The sequence below is a fragment of the Blennius ocellaris genome (genome assembly GCF_963422515.1).
Source record: "Blennius ocellaris genome assembly, chromosome: 13".
Taxonomy (NCBI): domain Eukaryota; kingdom Metazoa; phylum Chordata; class Actinopteri; order Blenniiformes; family Blenniidae; genus Blennius; species Blennius ocellaris.
The window spans coordinates 2,917,245-2,943,632 of NC_137662.1; the positions used below are offsets into that span (position 1 = coordinate 2,917,245).

Consider the following 26,388-nt stretch of genomic DNA (forward strand, 5'->3'; position numbering starts at 1 on the left):
GAGCATGTTAAGTTTTAATTTCACTTATTATGTTTGAAATCTAATAATACGAGGGAGCTGGTGCTGCAGGCAGCCACAGGCGCTGACACAGGCAGGCAGATAAGTGTCCTGCAGTGCTCCTAGTGGCCACTGGGAGGATGACAGTAAAGTGACGACTTGTAATAGAATAAAACTAACAATCCCGGTCCAGACTAAACATACATCCATGCCATGGAGAAAGTCTCAGCCGCATAACGTGGGACTGTTCTGAATGTAATCATTTCAAACCTTTCCCAGGTGGAAGAGTCAAAACTTTCCGTATCAAGTCACGAGGGATGGGGATCGATTGATGGCAGTAAGAATAATATTAGCATCGCTGTAGAGGACTGTTGTGGTGAGGAGAGGACTGAGCTGGACGCCTGGTCCGCCGACATTCCCGGCCTTACCCACCATGATGAATGACGGGTCTTGAGATTGTTAGCACAAGTGGCTGTAATGAGCTTTTCTTCACAGGGCGGTGGACTGTAGACTTCAGGAGAAGGTGAGGAGTTTGGATGAAGCGGAGCTGCAACTTTCCCACCATGAATCACTGGAGGTGGATGTGGCGTTTGTTAATTATTGCTTGTTTACATTGAATAATAACTACCAGGATGAAAGAGTGACCGATGTTGCACGATTGATGCCTTCCATTGGTTGCTTGACACTGTTGCTTAAAAAAGAAGAATCTTTAAAAAAAAAAAAAAAGAGACTTGAGAGCAGAAGACTGATCGTTAAAAACAAACTTGATGAAATGTTCGATCCACAGACACCGGCAGCTGCCAGCGTTCCTCCGTCTACTTGCAGGTGTGAGGTCTTCAAGGAAATGACGCTAAAAGCATCGAGGTGTGAGCCTCCAGGGAACGACTGCAAAGGCTGAGTCTTTCACATGAGACGGCGCGAGGATCTGTTGTCAGAGAAAATATAGCACAGCGCGGTCACACTGGGACGGAAGAATTCCACTTTGCCGACAAAGCAGCTCCGCAAACTTCCAAACTCCACATCTGGTGCTACATTGAGGGGAATTACTTCAAGAGTGCGTCATGGGCCTCCAGCCGACATGAGACGGGAGGCAGATCAACCGGGGAGGGGAAGAAACATGTCCAAGCTCTTGACAACAGGGATGGTTTCTTTGGGAGAAAAGAACCAAAGCAAAGATCCCTTCATCTGCGGCCTGCAGGTCGTCCATCCTCCCGTCTCACCATCCAATGAGCGTCTCCGTCTGGTGAAAGGCAGGTTATACTCTTGACAGGTCATTGAAAGCAGTGGTGTTGAACTCATTGTAGTTCAGCGGGCCAGAGGGACCGGACCTCCGGACCACCCGGTCTTCCCTGTGCTCTACTCCTTCATCCTGTTCGGGAGTTGATCCCGGTTGACTCTGAGTGAAGGCTCGGTGCCTACCGAGTGGATCACCAGTCCAAACACAGAGATGGAAAACTGAATTCTATTGGCTTTGTCGTTCTTAGACATGTATTCTAGATTCTTTTTGAAACGACTACCGGTGATCTCTGGAGGACGGAATCCCAGATGTGCGAGAGACCACCGGGCGGCCGGTGATAGATCTGTCAGGCCGCCACCTGATGAAGACCAACTCGTCATCACACGCCAGATGGCCAGGTACAAACCAGAGATGGACCATCACACACACCCATGACCATCACACACACCCATGAGCAATATAGAGTTCCCAAATAACCTTTCAAAGTCCCACGAATGGCCGGCGCTTGAACCCAAGACCTTCTGGTAGCGAGACGTGTAGACTGAACGCTAAGCACTGCTCCAAAGTGCCATTGAGCCAGGCCATCACGGTGCTTTTGCCAAAGTATTCATACCCTTTGAACTTCTTTTTTTAAGGATATTGTCACATCGCAACCACCAATGTAAATTTATTTTATTGGTACTTTTAAGCATGCATGTTCTCCCTGCACCCATGTTCTACTGGGTGTCCTCCAGCAGGCCAGAACAGAGGACATGCATATGGATGGATGGACGGGGGGATGGAAGGATGGAGGGAAGGATAGTCTCCGACAGCCTCACCATTTATATGCGTGACACTCCTGATATTGAGTAAACAATTCACCAAAGAAGAAGAAGGGGGGGTGTATTAACCCACTACATCACCACCAAGCAGCCATAATCCGTAAAAACAGAAGAGTGAAGCAGAACGACACGTGCGGAGCGATGACATTTTTATCGACGTACTGAAAAATGCAGACAGTTCGCCATGTGAGCATATAAAGCGTTAAAAAAAATGTCATATTTCACATTTTAAGCTGCACTTTTAAGCAACAAAAGTTAAAAAAGTGTCAGAAGAAAAGCCTCCCACACACCTTCTGCCACCAAACTGAGATATGAATAATAAACGGAAAAGGGTGATGGGTGGGTGGGGGGGGGGGGGGGGGGGGGGGGCATTGCATGGAAAGGTAAAATGAAAGACGGGAGGACACTCTTGGCTTGCTAACAGTTTGCAGAAACGCTATCTGCACTCAGACTGCTGGCGTCAGGAGAGAATAACAATCAACAGCCAGAATAATCCCGACGACTTGGTTCCTCCGACTCCAGCAGGGAGAACAAAGTGACTGTCAAACAAACGACAGAAACAGGGATAGTTTGGCCTCGGTTAAATACTTAAAAAACACTTTCAAAGTAATAAATTGTTGAAGTGTTAAATAATAACCAAGCACTTCAAATAAGAGGGGGGAAAAAAAACATAGGTGACAGAGCTGAGAATTTATAAAGTAAAAATACATAATAAGAGGTAATAGTGGAGGTAGAAAACACTGCGTTCCCCCGGGAGACGTTTAATATGAGAGGAATGTTAAGAAGCAGCGGCCAGGACTTCATACCGGATCAGTTGTGTGATCGATTTTCTGCCCTGTGGCTACAGGAGTGTGTGTGTGTGTGTGTGTGTGTGTGTGTGTGTGTGTGTGTGTGTGTGTGTGTGTGTGTGTGTGTGTGTGTGTGTGTGTGTGTGTGTGTGTGTGTGTGAGTGAGATGTCGAGAGGCAGCCATGACTGCCGTTAAAAAAAGGGATCGATAGGAGTCTATAATGACTCTCCGTCTGAGCGTCGCACTCCGGTCGCATCGCTAATTCAATAATCGCTATCTATCTATCTATCTATCTATCTATCTATCTATCTATCTATCTATCTATCTATCTATCTATCTATCTATCTATCTATCTATCTATCTATCTATCTATCTATCTATCTATCTCTCACTACACTGCATTCTAATACACTGCAGACTATTAAATATTACATTGTGACATGTGATAAATTGTAGGGCTCGTTGATATCGAACAAAAAAATAATCTACTTATATATTTTCTTCCATGGGTTTGGCGCCCCCTGTAGCATAGCGCTGTATAGCGCATCCCACCTTTTTCACGCCGCGGTCGTACGACACGCCTCACATACCGCCCGGCGGCGGAGAGCCGCCTTACACCCGACCTTACCAGATAAACGCCGACGCCGGCCGCCGCCGGCGACGTCGCGAGCTCACCAAGCAAGAGACTTGGCGACGGTGACTAAGGGGAAGGGGGGCGGGGCCTAGAGGCCAGAGGTCAAAGGAGAAGCCGCGAGGTCTCACCGCTGCAGTCCTGCGTCTGCCACTCCAGACACTGGCCGTAGGGGAAGGAGACGACGTAGGCGGAGGAGTCGATGCAGCGCTGCGTGCTGCTGCACCACATGCACTCCATGGCCTGGCTGGTGCAGTTGGAGCAGCCGGAGCGCCCGGCGCACGGCGTCTTGCAGGGACGGGCGCTGGGACTCTGAGGACTGCCTGGAGAAAGACACGACCGTGCTGAGTGGCTGAAACGTCCTCCCGTTGCCGTGGAGCACTAACCATCCCAGGAGACGACGAGACACTTTCCTCATTCCTCAGACTTACTCGCTTTCCTTTCATCTTGTGTTTCTGTCACTCTCCTCTCCTCTTTCTACTCGTCTGTGCTTCCGTCTCACGGTTTTGTCTTCCTTTCTATCTCTTTGCTCATTTTTGTTTCTCCTTCCTTCCATTCCTCTCCTTTATTTCAGTCTGTCCTTTCCCTTCCCCTGTTTCTGTCACTCTCCTACATATTTCTGTCTCTCCTTCCCTCCTTCATTTTCATGTCTCTCCTTTATTTCCGTCTCCGTCCTTTCACATATCCATCTTTTTCCCTTTGGCACTCTCCTTTATATTTCCGTCTCTCCTGCCTTCCTTCGTGTCTGTCCTTTCCCTTTTCCATCTGTTTCTCTTTGGTTTCTGTCTCTCTCCCCTTCGATTTCCTCCGCCCATATCGGTTCCTCCCTCCCTCCGTTGTCGTACCTGCAGGTTTCTCACAGATGAGTCCGTGGGTGTTGGCGGTGCAGGGGTTTGCTCTCAGGCCGTTCACCTGCGCTCCGTCCAGGTAGGCGCAGAACCCCGAGTCGCTGGGTTCTCCGGGGGCCCAGCGCAGGCTGCTGTTGGTGAAGGGGGACAAGTCCTCCCACCCCCAGTACGACACGTTGATCTTCCTCAGGCCCACCCAGGGGGACAAGCCCTGCAGCAACACACACACACACACACACACACACACACACACACACACACACACACACACACACACACACACACCTGATCAGACTGACATTTCCTCGACATCATTTTTTAAAGCCATGAAAACATGTTATAGTTTATTTTCTGGTGACGTCATCTCAGTTCACTCAATATTCACAATTTCTATCATGTTTTCAATCCATGTCATCAATCAGATATTCACCACTTGTTAAAAAAAATGTTAAACATCAGACTTTACAATTTGATCAAAGAATATTAAATCTGCTTGAAAACGCAAAAATTTTACATAACTTCACAAAACTTAAGACCTGGATACTGATATTATTGTGGAAAAGTTGTACTTATTTATAGATCTATCTATATATATGTATATATATAAAATAATCAAAATATAGACAATAAATTAAATATCAAATAAAATTGTTTAAAAAGCGTAACCAGCAGGCAGAACACGAAAATAAACGGTTCCATATATAAATAAGTAAAATGAATGAATAAATGAATAAATTCAAAAATTAACACAATAAAATGATTAGGATATATTCAATTAATTAAATATTGAGTCAATTCAAATAAAATAGATCAGAAACTACAACCACTGGGGAGAAAAAACAAACTGCATTTGAAGAAAAAAAAACCCTCAGGTTGAAAGTGTTAGGTTCTCGCAGCTGTGAATCTAAGACAAGGATTTAAAAATATCTTTTACAATGTCAGAGTAAACTAGATACAGATGGACAGCTTCCTTTAAGAGGTGGAAAAATCATAGAAACACAGTTAAAGCTTCTAATTTATGTGATACGATCTTAACTGAAAACAAGAGGAGAAAATCTAATGAGTCAAGCTCAAAGGTTTTTACAGCTGTAATAAACACAGTGAACCCCGGAGACTTTGGTTGTGTGTTTCTTATTTTTAGACTGGAGATAAAAAAGGCTGTAATTGTATGCAGCTCACATGTTGAAAAAGACATTGTCCTAGAAACACAGAGGAGAAAAACGACGACGAAGATTCTCAGTCAAACCTGCTTGAAATGACTGTAAACAAGAGGCAGAGTGCCAATGTCAATGACAGAAGCCAAGTTCAGGGAACGTTTGGATTATTTTCTAACAAAACAAGAGTAATTTATTTAATGAGGTCTGTAGAGCTGTGGTTTGAACTCCCACCTCGCTGTGAGGCTGCATTTAATACATAATCTTTATTGTAGAACGGAAGAAAAATAAATACAAATAATGAAAGATACAATACACTAAACTGTGCATATACAGTTTTTTTTCATTTTAAAGTTTAAACATTTGTAGAAATTAATGCAACTATTACACAATAAGTAGAAGATAATGTGCTGATTTTGCATGTTGATCCTGTAAAATTGTTGGTTCTCTGCTCTCTCTCTCTCAAGAACATGGATTTGAGGTTAATTGATGACTTAAAGGCCCAGTTTACACAACTTTTCACGTAAATTGTTTGCTTTTTTTTGTGCAATTTGTCTTTTTATTTCAGTGTTTTCAATCGGATTCTTCTCAGAAATCAAGAGAAAAAAACAAAAATCGTCTTTGGAGAATTTCACCCCCAACCCTCCTCCAGCAATACGAGAACCTTCACCAGTGAGCACAAAAACAAGGAGGGGCATGTTTAACTGCTGCTCTTTATCTTCCACCTGTGTGGTCAAACACAATAAAGTTCATCGCTGAAACTTCGGCCACAAACATTTACGAGAGGAAATTTCAATCTGTGTGAGAGCCGATAAAAAGAAGTAAACACGTTCGGCTGCCAGCGGTTCTGCTCACGTCTGGACGCTCTGATGGAAAATGTTTCATTCCTCTGGGGGAAAAAAAAACCTGATCTTTGATTTCAGACTTTACAGTCACAATCTAATAATCTGAGTTATGGAACGAAGCTCCGTCGGCTTCCTTTACCGGTTATCCTTTGCGACGCTCTCCTACTAAGTAACTTGGGCTTTACGGTCTCCGCTCCACACGTTCTGATAATAACAATAATAATAAGCGACTTTAAATTCACGGCGTTAAGGTAACGCGTCGTCTGGCGTCGTCAATAAATCAGAACTGGCGTCATGGTTGTCGTGTCGGGAAAATAAATTCCTGTGATCAGTCCGTTTGTCCATATTAATCCACAGGAGGGTATTTTATAGTACAACGGGAGACTAAGAGTCAGCTGTTTAATCAGAGCCCATCTACGTGAATACTGCCGTCACATGTGGATCTGGAAATGATTCATTATTAACTACACTTTTTAAGTTTTAATTATTGTAGATTTAATTGTAATGATCCGAAATTCAAGGAGAATTTCAGACTTTTCCATGCTTGTGTTGTCTATTCATTGTAATTTATAGCTGATAAAGTATATATATATGATTGTGGTGTTTCCCAGATTGAGGTCCAGGAGCCTTGGAGAGTCTGTTAGTGATTATTGACGGAGTTCTTCTTGGTCTCAGGTTGTCAAAATAAGATTCAAGCTCATCAAAGAAATAGGAAATCGGGTTTTTGTTTTTTGGTTGTTGTTTTTTTTTTTTTTTTTTCAAAAGTTTCTGCTTCTGTGTGTTGATTTTTTTATAATCTGACAAATTCCTGTTGGACAATTCTGATTTTCTAATGATGAATTACAGATCAAGATGTTTACCATGTGGGTTCTGGCTGCATGTTATGGATGACTTCTCTTTTATTGAAGGTTTTGATGGTCGCAAATAAATGCAGCCTTGAGAAAAACTTAAAACTGTCCAAATTTGCAGAAGTTTAAACATTTTAAAATTATGAAAATGGGACAAAGTTTTCATGACGACAATGTTGTGGGATCACCATCATCTTTGCGTGTGGTTTCCTTCTATTTACTGAAATGGGTGTGTAATGAACCTTTAGCTTTAGCTGTGATTGATTCCAGTTGTCAAACAGTGACATCTAGTGGTCTCAGGTAGTACTGAGCATACTTGTATTTCTTGACAAGTCACTTCTTAATATAATTCATACAGGCGTGGATCTATAAAGTATTTATAGAGTGGCAAGAGAAGGGCAGGCATTTTTTTAAGACGTGTGAAAACATATGGTGAACGTATGTATCCGTATTAAATTTAGTGACACGTTCCGAATAAAACAGGCTTCTGCCAAATGTCAAATTGGCTGTCTGATGGCTGTACTCATTTTTAAGTGCATTGAGAGAAAGATTTTTTTTAATTGAATCGAAACTCAAATTTTTCTTTAAAGAAAGCATAAATTAAAAAATGTTTTAGTCCAAATCGCCCAGTGCTACCATGTACTCTCATTGTTAATGTTAACAACGTATTGTTCTCTGCATGCATGTGTGTGTGGTTTCATTACAAAAACAAACAGCAGCCACTAGTGGCCCAACATGGTAACGACATCGTTTTCAGTGTTTTCTGCCATTTTAGTGGAAATGGACATTGTTTTTAAAACAAAACCAAAAAAAACAAGTTCAATCTTAAAACTTAGAAGCTGTGGAAAAGAACTCCTTCAGTAGAAATATTTTCTTGCAGCTCACATCGTTTCCCCACAGCCTGGAACTAGTATGTCTTCTCACAACTTTTTCTTCTTTGAATTGAAACACTTGGTGGACGTCGTGTCCTGAATCAAAACCTCTGTCTCGCCTCCAGCAGGGAGGAAAAACAGTGACCATCGGGCGGGTGTCCTCGCTGCCGTTTCTTTTATTTATGACGCCGACCCACCTTGTCTTGCAGCTCATACTTCTGCAGCTCCTCCAGAACAAAATGGACCTGCTTGTCTGTGAGCAGGGAGGCGATGTTCCCCCCGAGGTTTTTGCAGTAGTGCTGGGCGTTATCGTAGCTCTCCCTGCTGGAGTTGATCCTCAGGCAGGCCTCGCCCACGTGGTGCCATCCCTCCCCGCACAGCTGGCCTGCACACACACAACGTACCGGCCGGTTACTGCGGCACAATCGACGTCTGTTCTGCGTCGGCAGAGAGGAAGACATGCTGCGGCGGCGGCGTTGGGTCGGTCAGGAAACATTTTCATCAGAGGTGTACGGATGGAGGTTTGTGTCAAATCCAATAAATCCAACAAAGCTGTGGTGAAACGATCCCGGTGCTAAATAACATCACATTGATTTGACGTGGAATCAGCAGATGATTCTGGGCCGTTTGAACAACAAAGTTTCAAGTGAAAACAATCCGTGTTCCTCGTTTTTCGCTTTAAACTTGAAAATTGAAAAACGGAAATCGTGTCGTTTCCCGTTTCCTGACATACGTTTCTTGAGCAAATATCAGGAAATAAAATACAACCGTGATTCTTTATTTCAAGTTTGAGTTCAAGTCGAGAGTCTTCTTCGTTTGATGGGAGAGTAAACAACGGTGCATTGTGTTGCTGCCCCCTTCAGGCCGCCAGTTTGGTTTCGATGTTTATCCGGCTGCTGCAGTTTAAATAAATATCAAATCGTAAAACGAGAATCGGATGGTTTCCCGGTTTTCGTTCTCCGACATCAAAATGAAAATCAAATGGCCGGAAGGTACACGGACTGAAAACACATTGATTTTCCATATCCATTTTTTTTTACGTATTCAAAGAAAAAGCATTTTCAAAAGGTTTTTTGGGGGGAGGAGAGGTTCCATTTCTACCTGGTACTCATGATAAAGGCGTAACGCACGATGTGCACGATGACTGAAGTTGCAGAGCTTTTTATAAACTACGGGGAACAGGATCGATACCATATTAGAGACGACTTTGAAAAGAAGATAAGAACTGATACAACAAATTAAATAATAGAGATATTTCAGAAAGCATATGAGGGGGAAAAAAGGCAAGAGTAATTTCAGCTCTGTACGAAGGTTTAATATCAGCCAGAAACAGTTCATCACTCTCAAGAGAAACGGGGAAATAAGCTTGGAGAACACATCATCGAAGAAGAAAGGCTTGTTAAGTGTAAAACACAGCGCACGTCCACCAGATTTAATATAACCGGAAGAATTCATTGATAATTTATTCCTCCTAAACTCAAGAGGGGAGTGATGTCAACCCAGCAGCAGTGCCGGAGATCATGTGGGTTGTTGGATGTAGACCACACACACACCTATCCTGGACTTGCCCAAACATAAAACTCAACATGACTAACATTAGATGTAATGCTAGGATATGAGATACCCAGATCTTGTAAGGTCTTATACTCATGAAGAAGATCAATATCTAAGATCTGTATATCTCTGCATTTCTGGTGTATTTCTGTTTCAGCGTTACAGCGCCACCTATTGGCCAGACATATGTACAAGAATGACAGATGGAAAAAAACATTGCTTTCGCACGTGTGGACTGGATATGAGTCAGCACATTTCCAGAAACCTCCACTCTGGGAGCAGCTTTCAAAAGGCAGCATTTTCTGTGGCTCCTATCAAGGCTGTCCTGTAAACAACCTCCTAAACACAACAGATGTTTTGCATCTGCACTTTGCGTAAAAATGCAGACAAGCACCAGAAATCAACTTCATCACACAACGTAGCATGTTGAAACGCCGTTAGCGTGTTAGCATGCTAATAACACGTTAGCATGCTAACACCATGTTAGCACCTAGATCACTACACCACCAGTAGCTTTTTGCAGATGAGCATCTGGACATACAGAACGACAAAACTATTCATATATTTACGATAAAAGCCTCAACAGTTGCTTTCGACTTTTCCACCGGCTCGGTTCTGGAGCACGAACACAGAGAGTAACGTAGGAAGACGCCACAGCTTTCCTAGAAAAATGTTATCACGTTAGGATGCTGGCCGGTGCGCAAACATGCCGGAAATATTGATTATGGCGATTATGACCTCGATTTACTGTGGAGATAAACTCATGTAAAACACACACGAGCTGAATATCCCCATCTTGTTTACATTTTTTAAAAGCAGCTTTTCATCTCTTTCGCCTCAGTGATATTAAATAAAGTCGTTTCTATCCTTATATTTGTGAAATATCTGAAAGTGAGGGAAGTAAAGGTGCAGCAGTCAGACTCCTGGACATTTATTTGGTGTTGCTGATGAGAGCGAGAAGCACGAGTCCTGCTAAGTGTCAAAAAAATGTGCTTCATGAGAGTCCAAAGGCCGGTGATTTACGAGTGTGTGAGAGGAGGCGGCACATCCAGGCCCAGGGGAACTTTATTACGCCCGGGGGGAGATTTGTTGTGCAGCCGGCAAACAGAAAGAAAAGATAAATAAATAAATAAACTAAAAAACAAGCGGGTTGAATTAATCAGGGAAGGAAAGTCGACAGGAGCTGGAATTGATGAGTTTGATCAGACTGTGTGGACGATCAAACACGCGAAGAAAAATCCTTCCGAGCTGTCTCCGTCACCTGATTGGCTGCTCGCAAAAAAAAAAACACGCCCACTTCCTGGTTGTCGGAAAGGAAAGTGAGGTCAGGAAAGTGAAGGAGGCGAAGAAAGAAATATCATGGAGAAGGATAAATACACTAACAAAAGAAAAGGGAGGGGAGGAGGAGAAGAGGAAGAAGCAGAAAGAAGAGAAGATGAAAAATTAGGAGGAGGAAGAGGGTAAATAATGAGGTTAATAAAAAGACCAGGGAGAAGGATGGCAAGCAGAACAGAGGGAGGGGAGGAAGAGGAAAGGAGGAGAAATAAGAAAAGTGAAGGAGGAGAAAAACAGGAGGAGGTGAGCAGAAGAAGGAGGAAGAACAATGAGAGGGAAGAAGAGGAAAAGGGCAGATGAGGAGGACAAGGAGGAACAGGAGAGGGAGGAAAAAAGGAACAAGAGAAGGGGAGGAGTAATGGGAAGGAAAACAATGAAGAGAAGAACAAAGAACAGGGAGGATGAGGAGCAAGAGAATGAAGAGGAAGAGGAACAGAAAGAAAATAGATGAGGAAAATAAGGGAAGGATAAGAAAGAAGAGAAGGTGGAGGAGAGCGAGGGAGGAGGAAGAGAAAAGAAAGCCAAGAGAGCAAAGAGACCAAAAGTGAAGCAGGAAAAAGAAGAAAATGTGCTGAAGGAGAGGAAGAACAAATAATATGGAGGCGGATGACGAGAAGGTGAACGAAGAGGAAGAGGAGGAAGGAGATAAATAAGGAAAATGAAGGAGGAAAAGAGCCAGAGCAAGAGGAGGTGGAGGATAAACCTCTCATCCAGGGTGGAGACTCTTCCTCGTCTTGTCATCAGACTAACTCGAATCCCCGGGAGGGAAAAAGTAAAATAAAATTTAAAAAAAGGCCGAGTGGACGGAGGCCGCGCATGAACCATCCGGGGGGGGGGGTAAGGGGGGGGCACGGAGGGGGACTGTAACGGCGGAGGGGGCTGTTCAATTAGCCGCCGTGAAAGGATGAAAGGATGAAAGGAGGGAAAAGTCATCCTGCCTCCGCTGAGCACCGCCGTTTATTTTGGTCCGTCGGTCTGATTACATTCGCCGACCCATAATGGCTTCCATCAGCCTCTCACGCTGCTGAAGAGAAGAACAAATACCTGCTCTCTTCTTGGGGGGTTTTTTTCCCTCCCTGCAAGCAAACAATAATCGACCGACACAAGGAGAAAGACCAAATAAGTCGCACAAGAGGAGGAGGAGGAGGAGGAGAGTGGAAATATATAGATTGACCAAAAATAGGAGGAGATAAACATGTTAGCTAACTCTGAATAATTAACCGTAACAACAGCCTCCAATTACCATACAGAAGTTACACTTTTTTTCTTTCTTTCTGTTTTGTTAGTAAATACCGCCAGGGGCCACTAGATGTCAGTGTCCGACAACAGAAAACTGCTACAATATCAATACAACACATAAAGCCGCAGCTGTCATCAACAGTTCCATCTGGACATGGAAAATAAATGTGACTTTGGACCCGTTAACGCGACACCCTTTCAAGTGAAAATGCGTCGCATTTGCATTTTTACTTTCCAAAAAGTTAGCGGTTACGTGGGAACATTTTTAAAAGGATGTCAGTTCCGACAGAACATCACGACATCACTGAATGACATCACTGAAGTGACGTTTCAGTGCAAAAGTTGCCCCTCCTGCTCTGTTGTGACATTAGAGTTGTTTCCCGTCTGTTCTGTCTCCATGGTAACGGTGCCTCAGTCTCAAGGTTGGCGGTTCAATTCCCCCATCCCGGTGCCCAAAACAAATTAGCAGCCACACTGAATTCCCTTTAACACGAATACGAACACACGCCTGCATGTTTCTGCTCCCAGACAGGATTAGCATGGACTCCATACGTGCTGCCTTGCTGCGGGGGGCAGGAGGACCATTACCAGTGTTTCCAGGCTCTCCTTGGCTGGAGGACCAACCTGAGCCCGCCAACGTTTAGCGCATAGCCGTCGGCTCGAGCTGCTCGGAGTTTGGCTGTTAACGGCGGCGATCCGGTGGTGTTGTTTGAGAGAAAACGTGGAGGATGTGACGGTTTTCATGTGAAGTGCTCTGAGGAGGTGAAGCGCTACGGCCTCACTACATGCATGAGGGAAGAACACTCAATGCAACGGCATTATGATCTGTTTGGTTGGGTGGAAGGAATCCACTTTTCACAGAGTGTGCTCCAGATGCGCTGCTGCCATCCGAGTGTTTCTCTTATGTCGTCCTAAAACGTCTCAGTTGTCCATTTAGTTCCATTGTGAATAAATTCATGTTTGTTTTTGAGATTTGCAAATCATTGCAATCAATATTGTTTACATTTAATGTAGTGTCCCAAAGACTGAAGAAACTACTGTTTTTGACTCTTTGTATCTTTTGTGTAGCTCAATTGCTTTTATTATTAATTCTTATTCTTATTCTTATTATTAATAATAATAATAATAATAATAATAATATTGTAATATAGTGTGATATTTTCTAAATTTGTGTTCTAAATGTAATATTTTTAATTCCTTTATCCTATAAAAACTGTTGTTTCCGTGCAGAACATGTACTCAAAGCATTTCACTGCACATTATACTATGTGTACTTGTTGTGTGTGATAAACACAGGACTTGATTTACACTCACACACAACCAAACACGTCAATTCCTGCTGGTATTTGCGCACGTGTGCATTTGGTCCCATTTATTCTTGTTTGATCACTTTAGCAGATGAATAAATGGCCAGTGTTTAATTTAAGAGTATTAAAAGTTGCATAAACTGTGTTAAACCTTCCAACACTCTTTCCACTCAGTCTTTCAGTGTCCCCGGCTATATGTTAAAATTTAAGTTGAGACACGTCGAGCAGGTACAATTCTACTAATGGGCTGAGGAACCGTGTACTTGTAGTTTCAACCCACCGCTGTGGAGCCACATGTGGCTCTTCAGTGGCTCACTGTAGAGGCTCCGGACAGCTTTCACCTAGTTTTATGTAGATTAAAAAAAAATGATTCTGAACTAGATTTCTATTTCATTTGCACACCAGATTAATCTTCAAAACGAGTTCTACAGTATCTCCTGGCTAAAAATGACCTGAAAAGGTAAAATAGCTGAAATGGATAAAACAGCTTAAAAGAGTTACTTTTTAAATCAACAAGATTTTTCTTTCTATACCAGGCATTAGTACAACAATTCTGGTAGAAACTGAAGACACATACAGGTAAATGCTGGCGGGGGAAGAAAATAACACTAAATACACTTAACACACTGTGAAATCAGCTATTAGAGATTTTAAATATTGTATAACTAGAATAATATAAAATTTCTTTGACATAAAATAGCTGCCAAAGCTCAAACAGTCCCACGATTCTCGAATGAACTCAGTAAGGCATGTAACTTTTTATTGGGTTGTGTAATATGCATCAACCTAGAAATCTACAAGGAGAATAAATATACAGAACCGTTTAAAAAAAAACTAAAACGCTGCGCATCGGCATCCTAAATAAAACAAGAGTTGTGGAACAGCTTGGGAAAAGTCTGCCAGAGTCTTAATAATGTATCTGGATCTATGTGACATCCGGTTGGACGGTTTATGCATGCATGTCTGCATGCGTGAGATTGTTTACATGAGAGTCAGCATGCGGCCTGAATCTCCTGCAACAAACAAACAAACAAACAAACAAACAAACCAGAAAGTGAATAACTGGATTCTGAATCTGAAGTTTGAAAACTGTCGGCCTCTTCGGGCTACTTTGTTACGCTTGTCCCCGATTACCGTACTTCCTGGACTACAAGTCACAAAATGTGGCAGAAAATGTGCCGCGAAGAGGAAAATAACACGCTTGGTGAATAATAGTGTTTATTGTTCCTCCATAGATGTTTGTTTTTCCAGAACCTTCAGTGAATTTGGTTTTTCCTCCAGATTTGAACCCACTTTGATTTCTTTATTACGGTAACAGTTTCTGTCACGCGCTGAAATCTTACTCGTTACATGTCGCATTATTTTTTTACTTCAATAACAAAACACTGCCACTTTCAGTTGTCGTACGGTGACATCTAGTGGTTTGTGCCACTTTATTCTGATACATAAGGCCCCGCTTACACCACAATAAACATGTTAATCCTCATTTCCACTGCACAGAATGTGAGCGTCCAGTTAAAATGTCGGCAGGATTCTGAACGACGCAGGTGTGTGACGTCATTACGCAACAGTCGCCGCGTCTTGGGACCAAAGTGTGTGGGGGGGGGGGGGGGGGGGGGGGGGAGTGAACAAAGCAACCAGTGTGCACAAAGCGGAGTGTGTAAACAACAACAGAAGATTCCTACGGCGGAGGAGATATAAACATTTTGTTAGCCGTCCCGTTGTCGCGCCCTGCTCCCCTGCAGCCTCCAGGAGGGTCAGAGTGCTGCAGGAGTGTTTCCCTCTCCTCTGCTGCATGTTTCAGGCGCTTGTGCTCGGAGAGGGGAGGGGGGGGGGGGGCGCCTCAGCAATTATGTGGATTGGGAGCAGCTGTGGTCACCAGGTGGAGGTGGTGGAGGTTGAGAAGCACTATTTTCCTGGGCTCCTCACTCCCCTCCCCATGGGACCGTAATCGTTCAGCCGGCTCCTGATACGTCCAGTTTCAGCCCAGTTTTATTTTTTTAGTTTGAATAACTCCTTGGTTTAAACTCTGTTTCCTGGCTGCTTCCTCCACCTGAGCCTCCGTCACCCCCCTCCAGTAACAACCGCTACAAATTCACTGTTAACTTTGTTATGTCTTCAGCTGAAGTATGTGATTTTCAGTCAGGCATTATTTTTGGACAGCCCAACCAGGCCATGGGGTCCCAGTATCATGTCTGAGTGAACACGTTTTCCTTTTCTTCCTTTTTTTTTTCTCTTTACATTAAGACGAAGTTCGTGGATTGTGTTGGTGAAGGAGTGAGTTATTCAATAATGTATTCATGAACAGCCCTGCGTTGATTTAGCTCAGTCGTGAATGAAGTGAATGCTAATCATGTGTGGCGTTAGAGGATTTAATGCTGGTTTATTGAGTATTATTACCATTTACTTATCTGTATGTTGTTTATTTGTTACAGAAAACCATTCAGCATACATTCTACGCTCTACATTCGACATTCTACGTTCATCAATCTATGTTCTAAATTCTATGTTCAACATTCGACATTCTATGTTCTACATTGTACATTCTAAATCCGACATTCTACGTTCTACGTTCTAAATTCGACATTCTATATACTGTGTTCTACATTCTACATTTGACATTCTACATTCTAGTTCTACATTCTGTATTCGTCCTGCATAATATCAACGAGAGATGTATTCATGGTTTATCCCGCCAGTGGATCAGTAATTCTGTCTGCCGACCGTTTGACTCCGTGAAAGAGGATGAAGCCGTTCCCGCTGTCCGTCTCTACTCTGACCGGAGGATAAAGTCGTCCCAGCACCACCCGCTACACCCGCTACACCCACTACACTCACGACACCTGCTACACCCACTACACCCGCTACACTCATTACACCCGCTACACCCGCTACACCTGCCACACCCGCTACACCCACTACACCCGCTACACCTGCTACACCTGCTACACTCATTACACCCGCTACACCCACTACAACCGCTACACCCACTACACCTGCTACACTCATTACACCTGCTACACTCATTACACCCGCTACACCCGCTACACCTGCCACACCCGCTACACCTGCTACACCCACTACGCCCGCTACACTCATTACACCTGCTACACTCATTACACCCACTACACCCGCTACACCTGCTACACTCATTACACCCACTACACCTGCTACACCCACTACAACCGCTACACCCACGACACCCACTACACCTGCTACACCTGCTACACCCGCTACACTCAATACACCCGCTACACCCACTACACCCTCTACACCTGCTACACCCACTACACCTGCTACACCCACTACACCGGCTACACCCACCACACCCGCTACACCTGCTACACCTGCTACACCCACTATACCCGCTACACCCGCACAATCAGCATGACGTACTTTTTGTAAAACCAAAACTCAAACTGCACCGAACCACAACGTAACGCACCGGCGTCTGAGTTCCATCAGCGTGTGTGTGTGTGTGTGTGTGTGTGTGTGTGTGTGTGTGTGTGTGTGTGTGTGTGTGTGTGTGTGTGTGTGTGTGTGTGTGTGTGTGTGTGTGTGTGTGTGTGTGTGTCTCCTCACCGGGCAGCGCCTGACACTCCTGCTGCTGCGGGTCCCACTGACAGTCGGCGTTCAGGGAGCAGCTCCTGCAGTTCGCCAGCCTGAAACACTCCTGCTCCTCCCTGCGCTTACACCTGGACGGCTCCGTCACCGCCTGAACACACACACACACACACACACACACACACACACACACACACACACACACACACACACACACACACACACACACACACACACACACACACACACACACACACACACACACACGAAGTTCACGTGAAGATAATCTTTCATTATTTTATTAACTAGGTCTAAAGATACACATGCAGGGCTTTTTCGGCGTTCCCGTTGTTGCCGTGGAAACAGATTAAGTTTTTCGGAATGTTGCCGTGGATATGCAAAATGGATGCAAACTTTTCTCTGAGTTAAGGGGACAGGGTCTTAAAATGAGTTTGCACATCGTGGACTAGAAGAAGTTAACTAACCTAGCGTGTCGATTCTCTTTCAGTTAATCCAGATCTGTTTTTTGATCAATATTTCCACTAGCTTATATCATTTTCGCTACAACTTTCACTATTTGTTCCACTATAAAGCTGTTTTTACGTTGTTGTTTTTTTTAATGGTTCTGTCACTCGAGGCTTCACTATTTTATTTTCATTATTTCTTTAAATAGCGAAAGGGGCTAGGGTTAGGGAGGTTTTCCTGAGAGGTGTTTGACCTGGACGGGACGAGTAACAGTAATAATACAGTAATAATACAGTAATAATACAGTAATAATACAGTAATACTACACACATGTCCTCTCCTCCGGGCTCCGTGCTTCCACAAGCTCAGCTGATGCTCAGACAACATGGACGGAGGCGGAGACAGAGACAGAGCGCCGCCATGCTGCTGGGCCAGCTCCAGAGTCAGCTACACACACACACACACACACACACACACACACACACACACACACACACACACACTAAAGTGTTTTTTCTAAAGTGCCATAAACAGGGTTAAATGCCACTTTAATCACAGTCGCACCACATAGTATAATAAATGTTCAACTTATTATGTAATAACGCCGCATTTTGTAATAAAGTTCTTGAACACATTTTCTAAGAAATGTTGCCACATTTTGTAATAACTAACTAAGAAAATGCAGATTAAATGATTAAATGCACTCGGTGATGCTTTCCAGTCTGGGTTCATTTCGTCAAGAAAAAAAAGGCTGGTGGAAATACTGGTCGACTTCTAACTTTAAAACTCTTCCAGCAGCTGATTTAAAAGTACAACCTGATATAGATCCTGCATTCTAGCTTGTTGTGTTGGCGGGACGTGAGCAAAAACAAACAGTGACATACAATTGGTCAGCTCAAAGGAATCTTAATTTCTGCCATGTCTACAGATGAAGGACAAAATGTATTACATAATGGACCAAATTATTACATTTTCTTTAAAAAAAAAAGAAAAAAGAAAGTGAAACATCCCGATTTTGTAACAACTGTTGTAAGTTATTACAAAATATGGTGTTATTACATAATGAGGTGAAAATGTATTACGTTATTACATAATGCGGGGCTACCATCACATTTACAGAAAAATTTTATTGGCTGGTGAATGCATTTATTTATTTGTTTAACTTTGCTAAAGTGTGTGTGTGTGTGTGTGTGTGTGTGTGTGTGTGTGTGTGTGTGTGTGTGTGTGTGTGTGTGTGTGTGTGTGTGTGTGTGTGTGTGTGTGTGTGCGCGCACAAAATAACTGGAAGGGGTGGGAGAGGAAGAAATAGTAAAAAAAAAAAAAACACACACAAAAATATTCAACTAAAAAAATAGCAAAATTTAATTAAAAAATAACTAAATCAAATAAAATAAATAACTAAATCAAATTAAATTTCAATATAATTGATGACAGGAAGAAAACAATCCAGATAAAGATAAATAAATGAACCGTGAAGGGTCTACACACAAATGTAATGAAATGAAATAATAAGAAATATAATACTATATATATATATATATATATATATATATATATATATATATATATATATATATATATATATATATATCGCCCTAATGTCCAGAGAGAAGGAGGGGCACCACCAGGCAGGTATGGGAGGATGAGAGGGGGAGAGGGCAAACTCCCCCACACCTCCCCCACTCCTTATTCCACCTTTTTATTTTAATCTATTTATTTATTATATTTTTAGGTTTCTAAATGGCTGGCAGGAAGATGTTTAAAGTTACAAGCCAACCAGTATTCCCACCAGCCATTTCTATTTGATTTCAATTTTCTTGAAGAAATGAAACCAGACTGTAAAATGTCACTGAGTGCCCTTCATCCTTTAACCTGCATTTTGTAATAACGGCTGCAAAGTGTGACAAGTTATTACAAAAAGCGGCAAACTGTATAAGAAAATGCGTTGAAGAACTTCATCACAAAATGCGGCAGATCCTTCTATAACGGCTTGAAAATGTATTGCATTATTGCGCGGCGCTGCACGCTGTGCGGCGTGACGTTTGGCCGAAACGCCGGCGGCGACTGACCACGGTGCAGTTGCTGGAGGCGGAGATGCACTTCCTGTCCTCGCACCACTGGCAGCCCTGAGTGTTGGCGGCGCAGCTGGCGCAGTCGGAGAAGCGGAAACACTCCTCGTCCGTGCCGTCTGCGGGTGAGGGCAAGGAAATGATTTACCAAATGATGCAGACCATCCACAGCTCCACATGGAACATTCTTCTAGAGCCACAAAACACGTTTCAACATGAAAGAACATGCAGCTTATAGAGACATTGATGTAGTTCTGCTATACGTACAATTATGACATTTAGAATTTTAGCTTTTGTAGCGCTGTTATGCAACGACACAAACACGAATCAAACCCAAAATGTAATAACAAGTTGACAATGTAACAAAAGGGCTGAGCCTGAAATGTAATTTACGTTTAAATTTAAGAAAATGTAATAAAACACAAAATGTACTGTTCAAGAATTGAAATGTGATCTTAATGGTCTTCTGTTCTCTATAATCTTATATATTATAGAGAACAGAAGAATATTCATGACTTATGCAAAAGCAATCATACATAAATACCATTAAGTGTATATATAAGAATGTACATGTATATATAGATACACTAATTAACAAATAGTCCAAACTTTTAGAACTCATTCTTTAAGTCCAAACCATAAATCATCGACTCCCTTTATGATGAAATAAAAATATTACAATATTCAGGGAAAGATATTTTGTCTGCCCCATAATTTAATATTAACAGTTTTTTAAAGTTTTGGGCTCAACATCTTTTTACATTATTAACCCATTATTACATTTAAGGTTTTATTACATCATTATATACATTGAGCTTTTTTTCTTCTTCTAGCGAATCCTCCTCCTAAAACTTGTTTTCTGGTTTCTCGCAATTTTAGCGTTTTGTAGTGAATTGTAGTTTTTTTTAAATAATTTGAGCAGTTTTGGGCTTTCTGCAAGTAAGCCATGTATGCAAATCAAATGTAAAAAAAAAAAAAAAAGAATATCCTAATAAGATAAGAGAGCCAGAGAGTTATTGAGAAATGCTGATGTGTTAGAGAAATATATTTCCCTGACAAAATAATGTTTATTGGAAATAATTCAATTACACTGATTTTGCTAAACTTCCATGAAATTAATCACGGTATGAATATATTTTTACACAAATGAAAAAATAATGTAAGTCGCAAAAGTGTAAGAAGTAAGACAACATGATTGATTGTAATAGTTTTTAAAAGTGGCGCTTGTACGCAAACACTTTCACATCTCTGGATCTCAAACGGCGTCAATCTGCCTTTTGATGGGAACAAAAGCTCTGCGACAAAAAAAATTTTAATTTTCAAGAAAGCACACGAGGTGTTTTATTGCAACTTTAACTTTTAATTGTAATGAATTGCTGGAACCTCGTGAGCTTCATACTATTGAGTTTACGTTCAAACAGTGTCTGTGCATGCAGGATAAAACACCTACAAGCTGAAAACAAGACATGGATGATCGATGCTTGAATAAATAAGCCTAAATCTTAAGAATGCGAAGCGCCTGAAGCTGAATCCCCGCGAGAGCAGCTTCACACTGCCGCTGATTACTCTGAAATTAGGTCATTGTTGACCCGGTGTGCCTATAATTAGACAACGCAAACAAGACTTCAGAACGCTCGTCCTGAATAATTACCATTCTCATGAAAGATAAACCCCCGGGGGAGTCGCGCCGGTCTGCGGCTGGAGAACCACAGTGGAACAAGGAACCGGTTTGAGACGAGGTGCTACCGGGAGGAGGTTTAGGGCCCGGTGGCACCGCCACGCTCTCGGGTGGAAAAGGAAAACTCGTTTTGGGTGTTTGCAAGACGACGGTGCTCAAAGAGCGACTGAAATCGCAACTTTTCGCACACGGCTCTCAAGTTGGGAGCTCCATGGAAACACTCCGACTCTTTGCGAAAACGCTCAGACTCCGTCCCCGTGGAAACAGGCCAAAACCTTTCCAAAAAGCGTTCAGACTCTGTTTTCATGGAAACAGGCAAAGAATGCAACTTTTTGAAAACGCTCAGACTCTGTCTCGGTGAAAACAGGCGAAAATGCAACCTTTCGCAAACGTTGAGACTCGGTTTTCGTGGAAAAGGAGGAAAAAAAAAATTGTGAAAATACTCAGACTCCTGTCTCCATGGCAACGGAGGAAAACACTCAGACTCCGTCCCCATGAAACCGGAGGAAAACACAACTTTTTGAAAACACTCCAATTCCATCTGCATGGAAACGGGTAAAAACACAAATTTTTCAAAGCGTGATGACGCCATTTCCATGGAAACGGAGGAAGCATAGCTACTGCGTTTACACACTGCGGCCAGAGTAAACAGTTGTTCTGCACATGCTCAGTAGTCGCAGTGGGAGCTCAGAGCCAATGAAACAGACAATTCTGAAAACAGCTTCCGAGGTGGAACTTTTTGAAAATGCTCCATCTCCATGGAAACGGGGGGGGAAATGCTACTTTTTTGGAACAGTTTTTACTGGTCCTGGTCACCACAGCCAGAGTGAATCATTGTTCTGCACATGCTCAGTAGAGTCAAAAAGAGGTTTCCTCCAGAGTGTCATGACTCTCAGTCCACACTCTCCTGGACTCTGTGCTTTTATTTTGACAGTTGTCTGTAGCATGTGTGTGTGTGTGGTTTCATTACAAAAACAAACAACAGCACCAACTAGTGGCCCAGCATACGAACTACATCGTTTTCAAAATGTTGCCATGTGAACGCAAAACGTTTCCACCCTACCGGGTCGCGAGGGGCAGAGGGTGGCGGGTGAAGGGTCCTCCGGTGGTTTGGGCTCCCAGGGGGAACATCTGCCGTGGAGCCAGTGGCAGCGCAGGCCCGGTCCGGCTGACGCGCATGAAGCCGGGCTGTGGAAGGCCAGGCAGGAGGGCGGCGTGTAGGCCAGCACGTCGTTCAGGAGAAGACCAGAAAACCCTCCAAAGATGTACATGGAGCTGGGGGAGAGAAACACATTCACACGTGGCAGCCGTGCTCAGAAACAACCTTTAAAAATACACCTGGACTTTGGAGTGCAGAGGAGAAAAAGAAAAAAGAAAGAAAAAGTCCAGTAAAAGTGGTTTGAAGCTGGTTTTTGATGTCGAAAGCTGACATTTCGGAGCTCAGAGCCGACGTTTCGGTGGGCAAATGGCGTGAAAGAGTCAGAACAGTCGCAGCACTTTGTGATGGAGAAGATTTTATTTTTTCCGACTCAACTAACCAATGAAAGGTTCGGGGAGACGGAGAGTCCGGGTTAAAAAGAAAGGACATGACACAGGATTCAAAAAAATATCTATTTTTGTCCCAACCAGGGATTCAGTGTCGGAGCCCAAACATCCTCCAACACAAACTCTCCGACGGAAACTTGAGTTCATATTCTGCATTCAATTCCTGTTTACGGCTGCGTCGCAAACAGAGCAGTACCACCGCTGACCTGAGGGGGCGGTGTTGTGCAGGATGTGCATTTCACTGTATTTTGTACCGGAAGGTTTCGTTAAAAGTGGTTTTATGTTGCGATTGTCGCCGTTTTCAGCAGTAACTGTTTGGGTTAGTGGAAATATTGACATTTATATTTTGCGTAAGGAAGACTTAAAGGTTGGCCTGGACTAAAAGTTTACGGATCACCTCTACGCTGATGCTTTTATTTTGTCCTTAGACGGCTGTAATGATATTTTGTCGCACGCATACGTAACAAAATGTAGCCATCTTCATTGAAATAAAAGCCATAAAGTAAATAATGATTAACGTTTCACATTTACAAACTGTATCCTTTGACTAACTTTTCTGTGTGAATCAGGGAAGCAGCAGAAAACAGCTGCAGAGGTGTAAAACAAAGCTATTGTGACGATAAATAAAGAATTCCCGCTGTTGTACCTACAGTAATATATATAGAAGGTGAAAATAAAAGTTGCCGGGGAGGTGAAGGAGTGGTGGGAGACGCTGCAAGAACAGAAGGATTGAGAGAAGTCAGCGAAGTGAGAGGTAAAAAAAAAAAAAAAAAAAAAGGTGTAAAGTGAAACTAAATATAACGGCGGGATGAAGAGATGAAAACCATACACAGTCTACACAACAAAACAGGAACCCGGGGAAGGAGGAGAGGCGGAGAAGAAAGTCAAACGAAGACGTTCAAAACTTGGAGGACGCGGTCGGAGGACGGCGAGGAAATGCAAAGCTGTGCCAAGACGCTGATGCAACGTGAACCGTTGATTTGCATACCGGGGACCGGCAGAGGGTAACGTTTAATATCCAGTCCAGGAATGAGGCAGTAAAATGTCCTTTAAAACAGGGAATAAATAAATACAAGGAGAAAAACTCACCCGTTGCTCACGACGGCAGAGTGTCCAAAGCGGTTGACGTCGCGGTGCAGCGGCGGCCTGGGGAGGAGCGTCCACGTGTCACACGCTGACAACAAGAACAGGATTCTCAATGTTACGATGTAATACATAGTCAACTCATTGTTTGGTCATAACCGCTGCAATAAGTGGTGTTATTACATAATGTGACGCTACAGTTATACACGGGAAACACAGATGTTGTGCCACAACGATGGAGGGATCACGACGTCGACATTTCATATTCTACTTTCGCCACATGAACATCAAATGATACACCGTGGAAACACCTTCAGCACCCACTAGTGGGCCAACACGCTAAATGCACCGTTTTCCAGCATTTCTGCCGTTTCCATGGAAATGCACATGCTTTTTAATTTTTTTTATTTTAATGTTGCAGTGTAATTAGGGATTAAAGCTCCTCCCCCCCTGTGACTTCAGGTTGAATCCACAAAGTTTCAAGATATTGTCAAGAGCCACTTAAGCGCTTGTATTTGTCATTATCTCAATACTCAACATCATACATCTAGCGAATACCCAGCCCTACTTCTCAGTCAAGTCAAAAAGAATGGTCACGTATTGAAAGGTTTACGTTTTCTTGAAAAAGGGCAGAAGCGCTCACATGTAGAGCATTTTAAAATCAAACCAGACAGAAGTGAAACTGTGTAAGTGACGCTGTAACTGGTGTTGAAGGTCCCATATGATGCAAAATTCACTTTATTATTGTTTTCCAACAGTAATATGTCTCCTTATAGTCTGTGTGTGTGTGTGTGTGTGAGGGCCGAGAGGTCGGTCATCTCCCTCACTTGCCTGCTCCACCTTTTACCAATTCATCAATCAGAGATGTTCCCTTCATGACATCACGCGGGGAAATAACCCCTCTCTCTGGTAGTGGATACTCACTTTCACCCTCCCACAGGTCGATGAGCTCTGCCCCCTTTAAAATGACCACCCGGCGCCATTTTTTTCTCCTCACAAACGCTTCCGGGAGAAACCGACAGGGAGCAGGCGTGGACAGCAGTTAAAGGTACAGACACACAAACAGCCTGTTCTCAGTCGAGCTCACTGGGGGGACTTTTAGACCCGCTGAAGTTCAGTAATAAGGCGGGATTTGAGGAAATACGCTCTGAAAACAGTATCGTTGGACCTCTGACAATGCCGTCAAATTGTCGAGAAACTGTGTATTATGGGACCTTTAACAACAACTTACAGGTCATACAACATATATCAAATATAATCCCGTACTAATCTGCATTTGGCCGAAAGAACACCAAATGTGCGTTGAACTCTTGCGTGATGGGAATGACGCATTCAAAAAGAACAGTTGCGGCTCATAAAAAGTCATTATCGTCAGATAATCTGGGCGATGACTTCATAAAACACTTCATAGCAGTGAAGCACACGGCTCTCTCATCATCATCGACACTATCAGCTCAGTGTATTTTACTATTTGGATTTTACAACTCTCCAATGTTTTAACGACCTCTACGTACTCCCATTATATTATTAAGTGTGTGCGCGTGTGTGTGTGTGTGTGTGTATGTGCGCGCGCGTGCACGAGTGTAAATGTGCCATTCCCTGTATGCAAAGCGTCCCCGGACGTAAACAGAGCTGGTGGAGTTTGGGGGGGCGCCAGGTTGGTAACGGCCCCGTTAAGCAGGGTGTTAATTGGGAGCGCTTGTTTTAAGAGCGACGGACGCGGCAGAGGATGTGGCGACAGTAGAGGAGGAGAAAAGAGGAGAGGAGAGGAGAGGAAGCATTTTAATCGACAGCGACGCCGTTTGTTCACCAAGAACTGCGTAAATGAACGTGGATTTACTGGTAGAACGTCTCGAAAGCACTCCAAGTCAAACGTTTCTGAACTCGGCTCTTAAAGGTTCACGGCAGTTGGGGGATTTGGACGTGTGTTATCGTGGGATCTATTTCCAGCTCTGGCACACACACACACACACACACACACACACACACACACACACACACACACACACACACACACACACACACACACACACACACACACACACACACACACACACACACACACACACACACACACACACACACACACACACACACAGCTATGAACTTCAATACGAGCCGTGAAAGTGTCGAATTGGCACCTTCGCTTCCATGATCGTCACCCAGCAGGACGCTTCAGGTGTGTGTGTGTCTCGTCGACACCGACGATCCAGCAGAAGTTGCTGGCAGTGGCTCGTGCGGCGCTTCGGGTTTAAATATTCTTTTTTTTTTTTTACAACTTGTGGTACTTTCCACCGGGACCGCTAAAATAAGCTTTTGCAGAACCAGGTAACGGGAGTTGCAAACAAGCGCTAGTTTTTCTTAGATTTTTTCTTAGCTAGTTATCCCTGCGGCAGACGACACACCTGGTCACACCTGGAGAGACTTGAAAGGAGTCGTCACCCGCAAATCACATAATTCCTTGTTAAAGCATTTATAATGGTAGGGGGCGCACCCCAAGACGGGAG

The 26,388-nt window shown here is 43.3% G+C and overlaps 1 protein-coding gene across 1 annotated transcript in view; it reads right to left on the reverse strand.

The window, feature by feature from the left end:
* LOC308138288 (attractin-like protein 1) overlaps positions 1 to 26,388 on the reverse strand; it is a gene marked incomplete at its 5' end in the record, with an annotated part of 332,365 nt that overhangs the window by 242,382 nt on the left and 63,595 nt on the right. The window contains 8 exons of the mRNA XM_080507370.1: positions 3,607 to 3,798; positions 4,321 to 4,534; positions 8,240 to 8,427; positions 17,060 to 17,192; positions 17,837 to 17,953; positions 19,576 to 19,694; positions 22,317 to 22,528; positions 23,888 to 23,972. Of these exons, the coding sequence (XP_080363496.1) occupies positions 3,607 to 3,798; positions 4,321 to 4,534; positions 8,240 to 8,427; positions 17,060 to 17,192; positions 17,837 to 17,953; positions 19,576 to 19,694; positions 22,317 to 22,528; positions 23,888 to 23,972 (1,260 nt within the window). The remainder of the gene's footprint in view (positions 1 to 3,606; positions 3,799 to 4,320; positions 4,535 to 8,239; positions 8,428 to 17,059; positions 17,193 to 17,836; positions 17,954 to 19,575; positions 19,695 to 22,316; positions 22,529 to 23,887; positions 23,973 to 26,388) is intronic.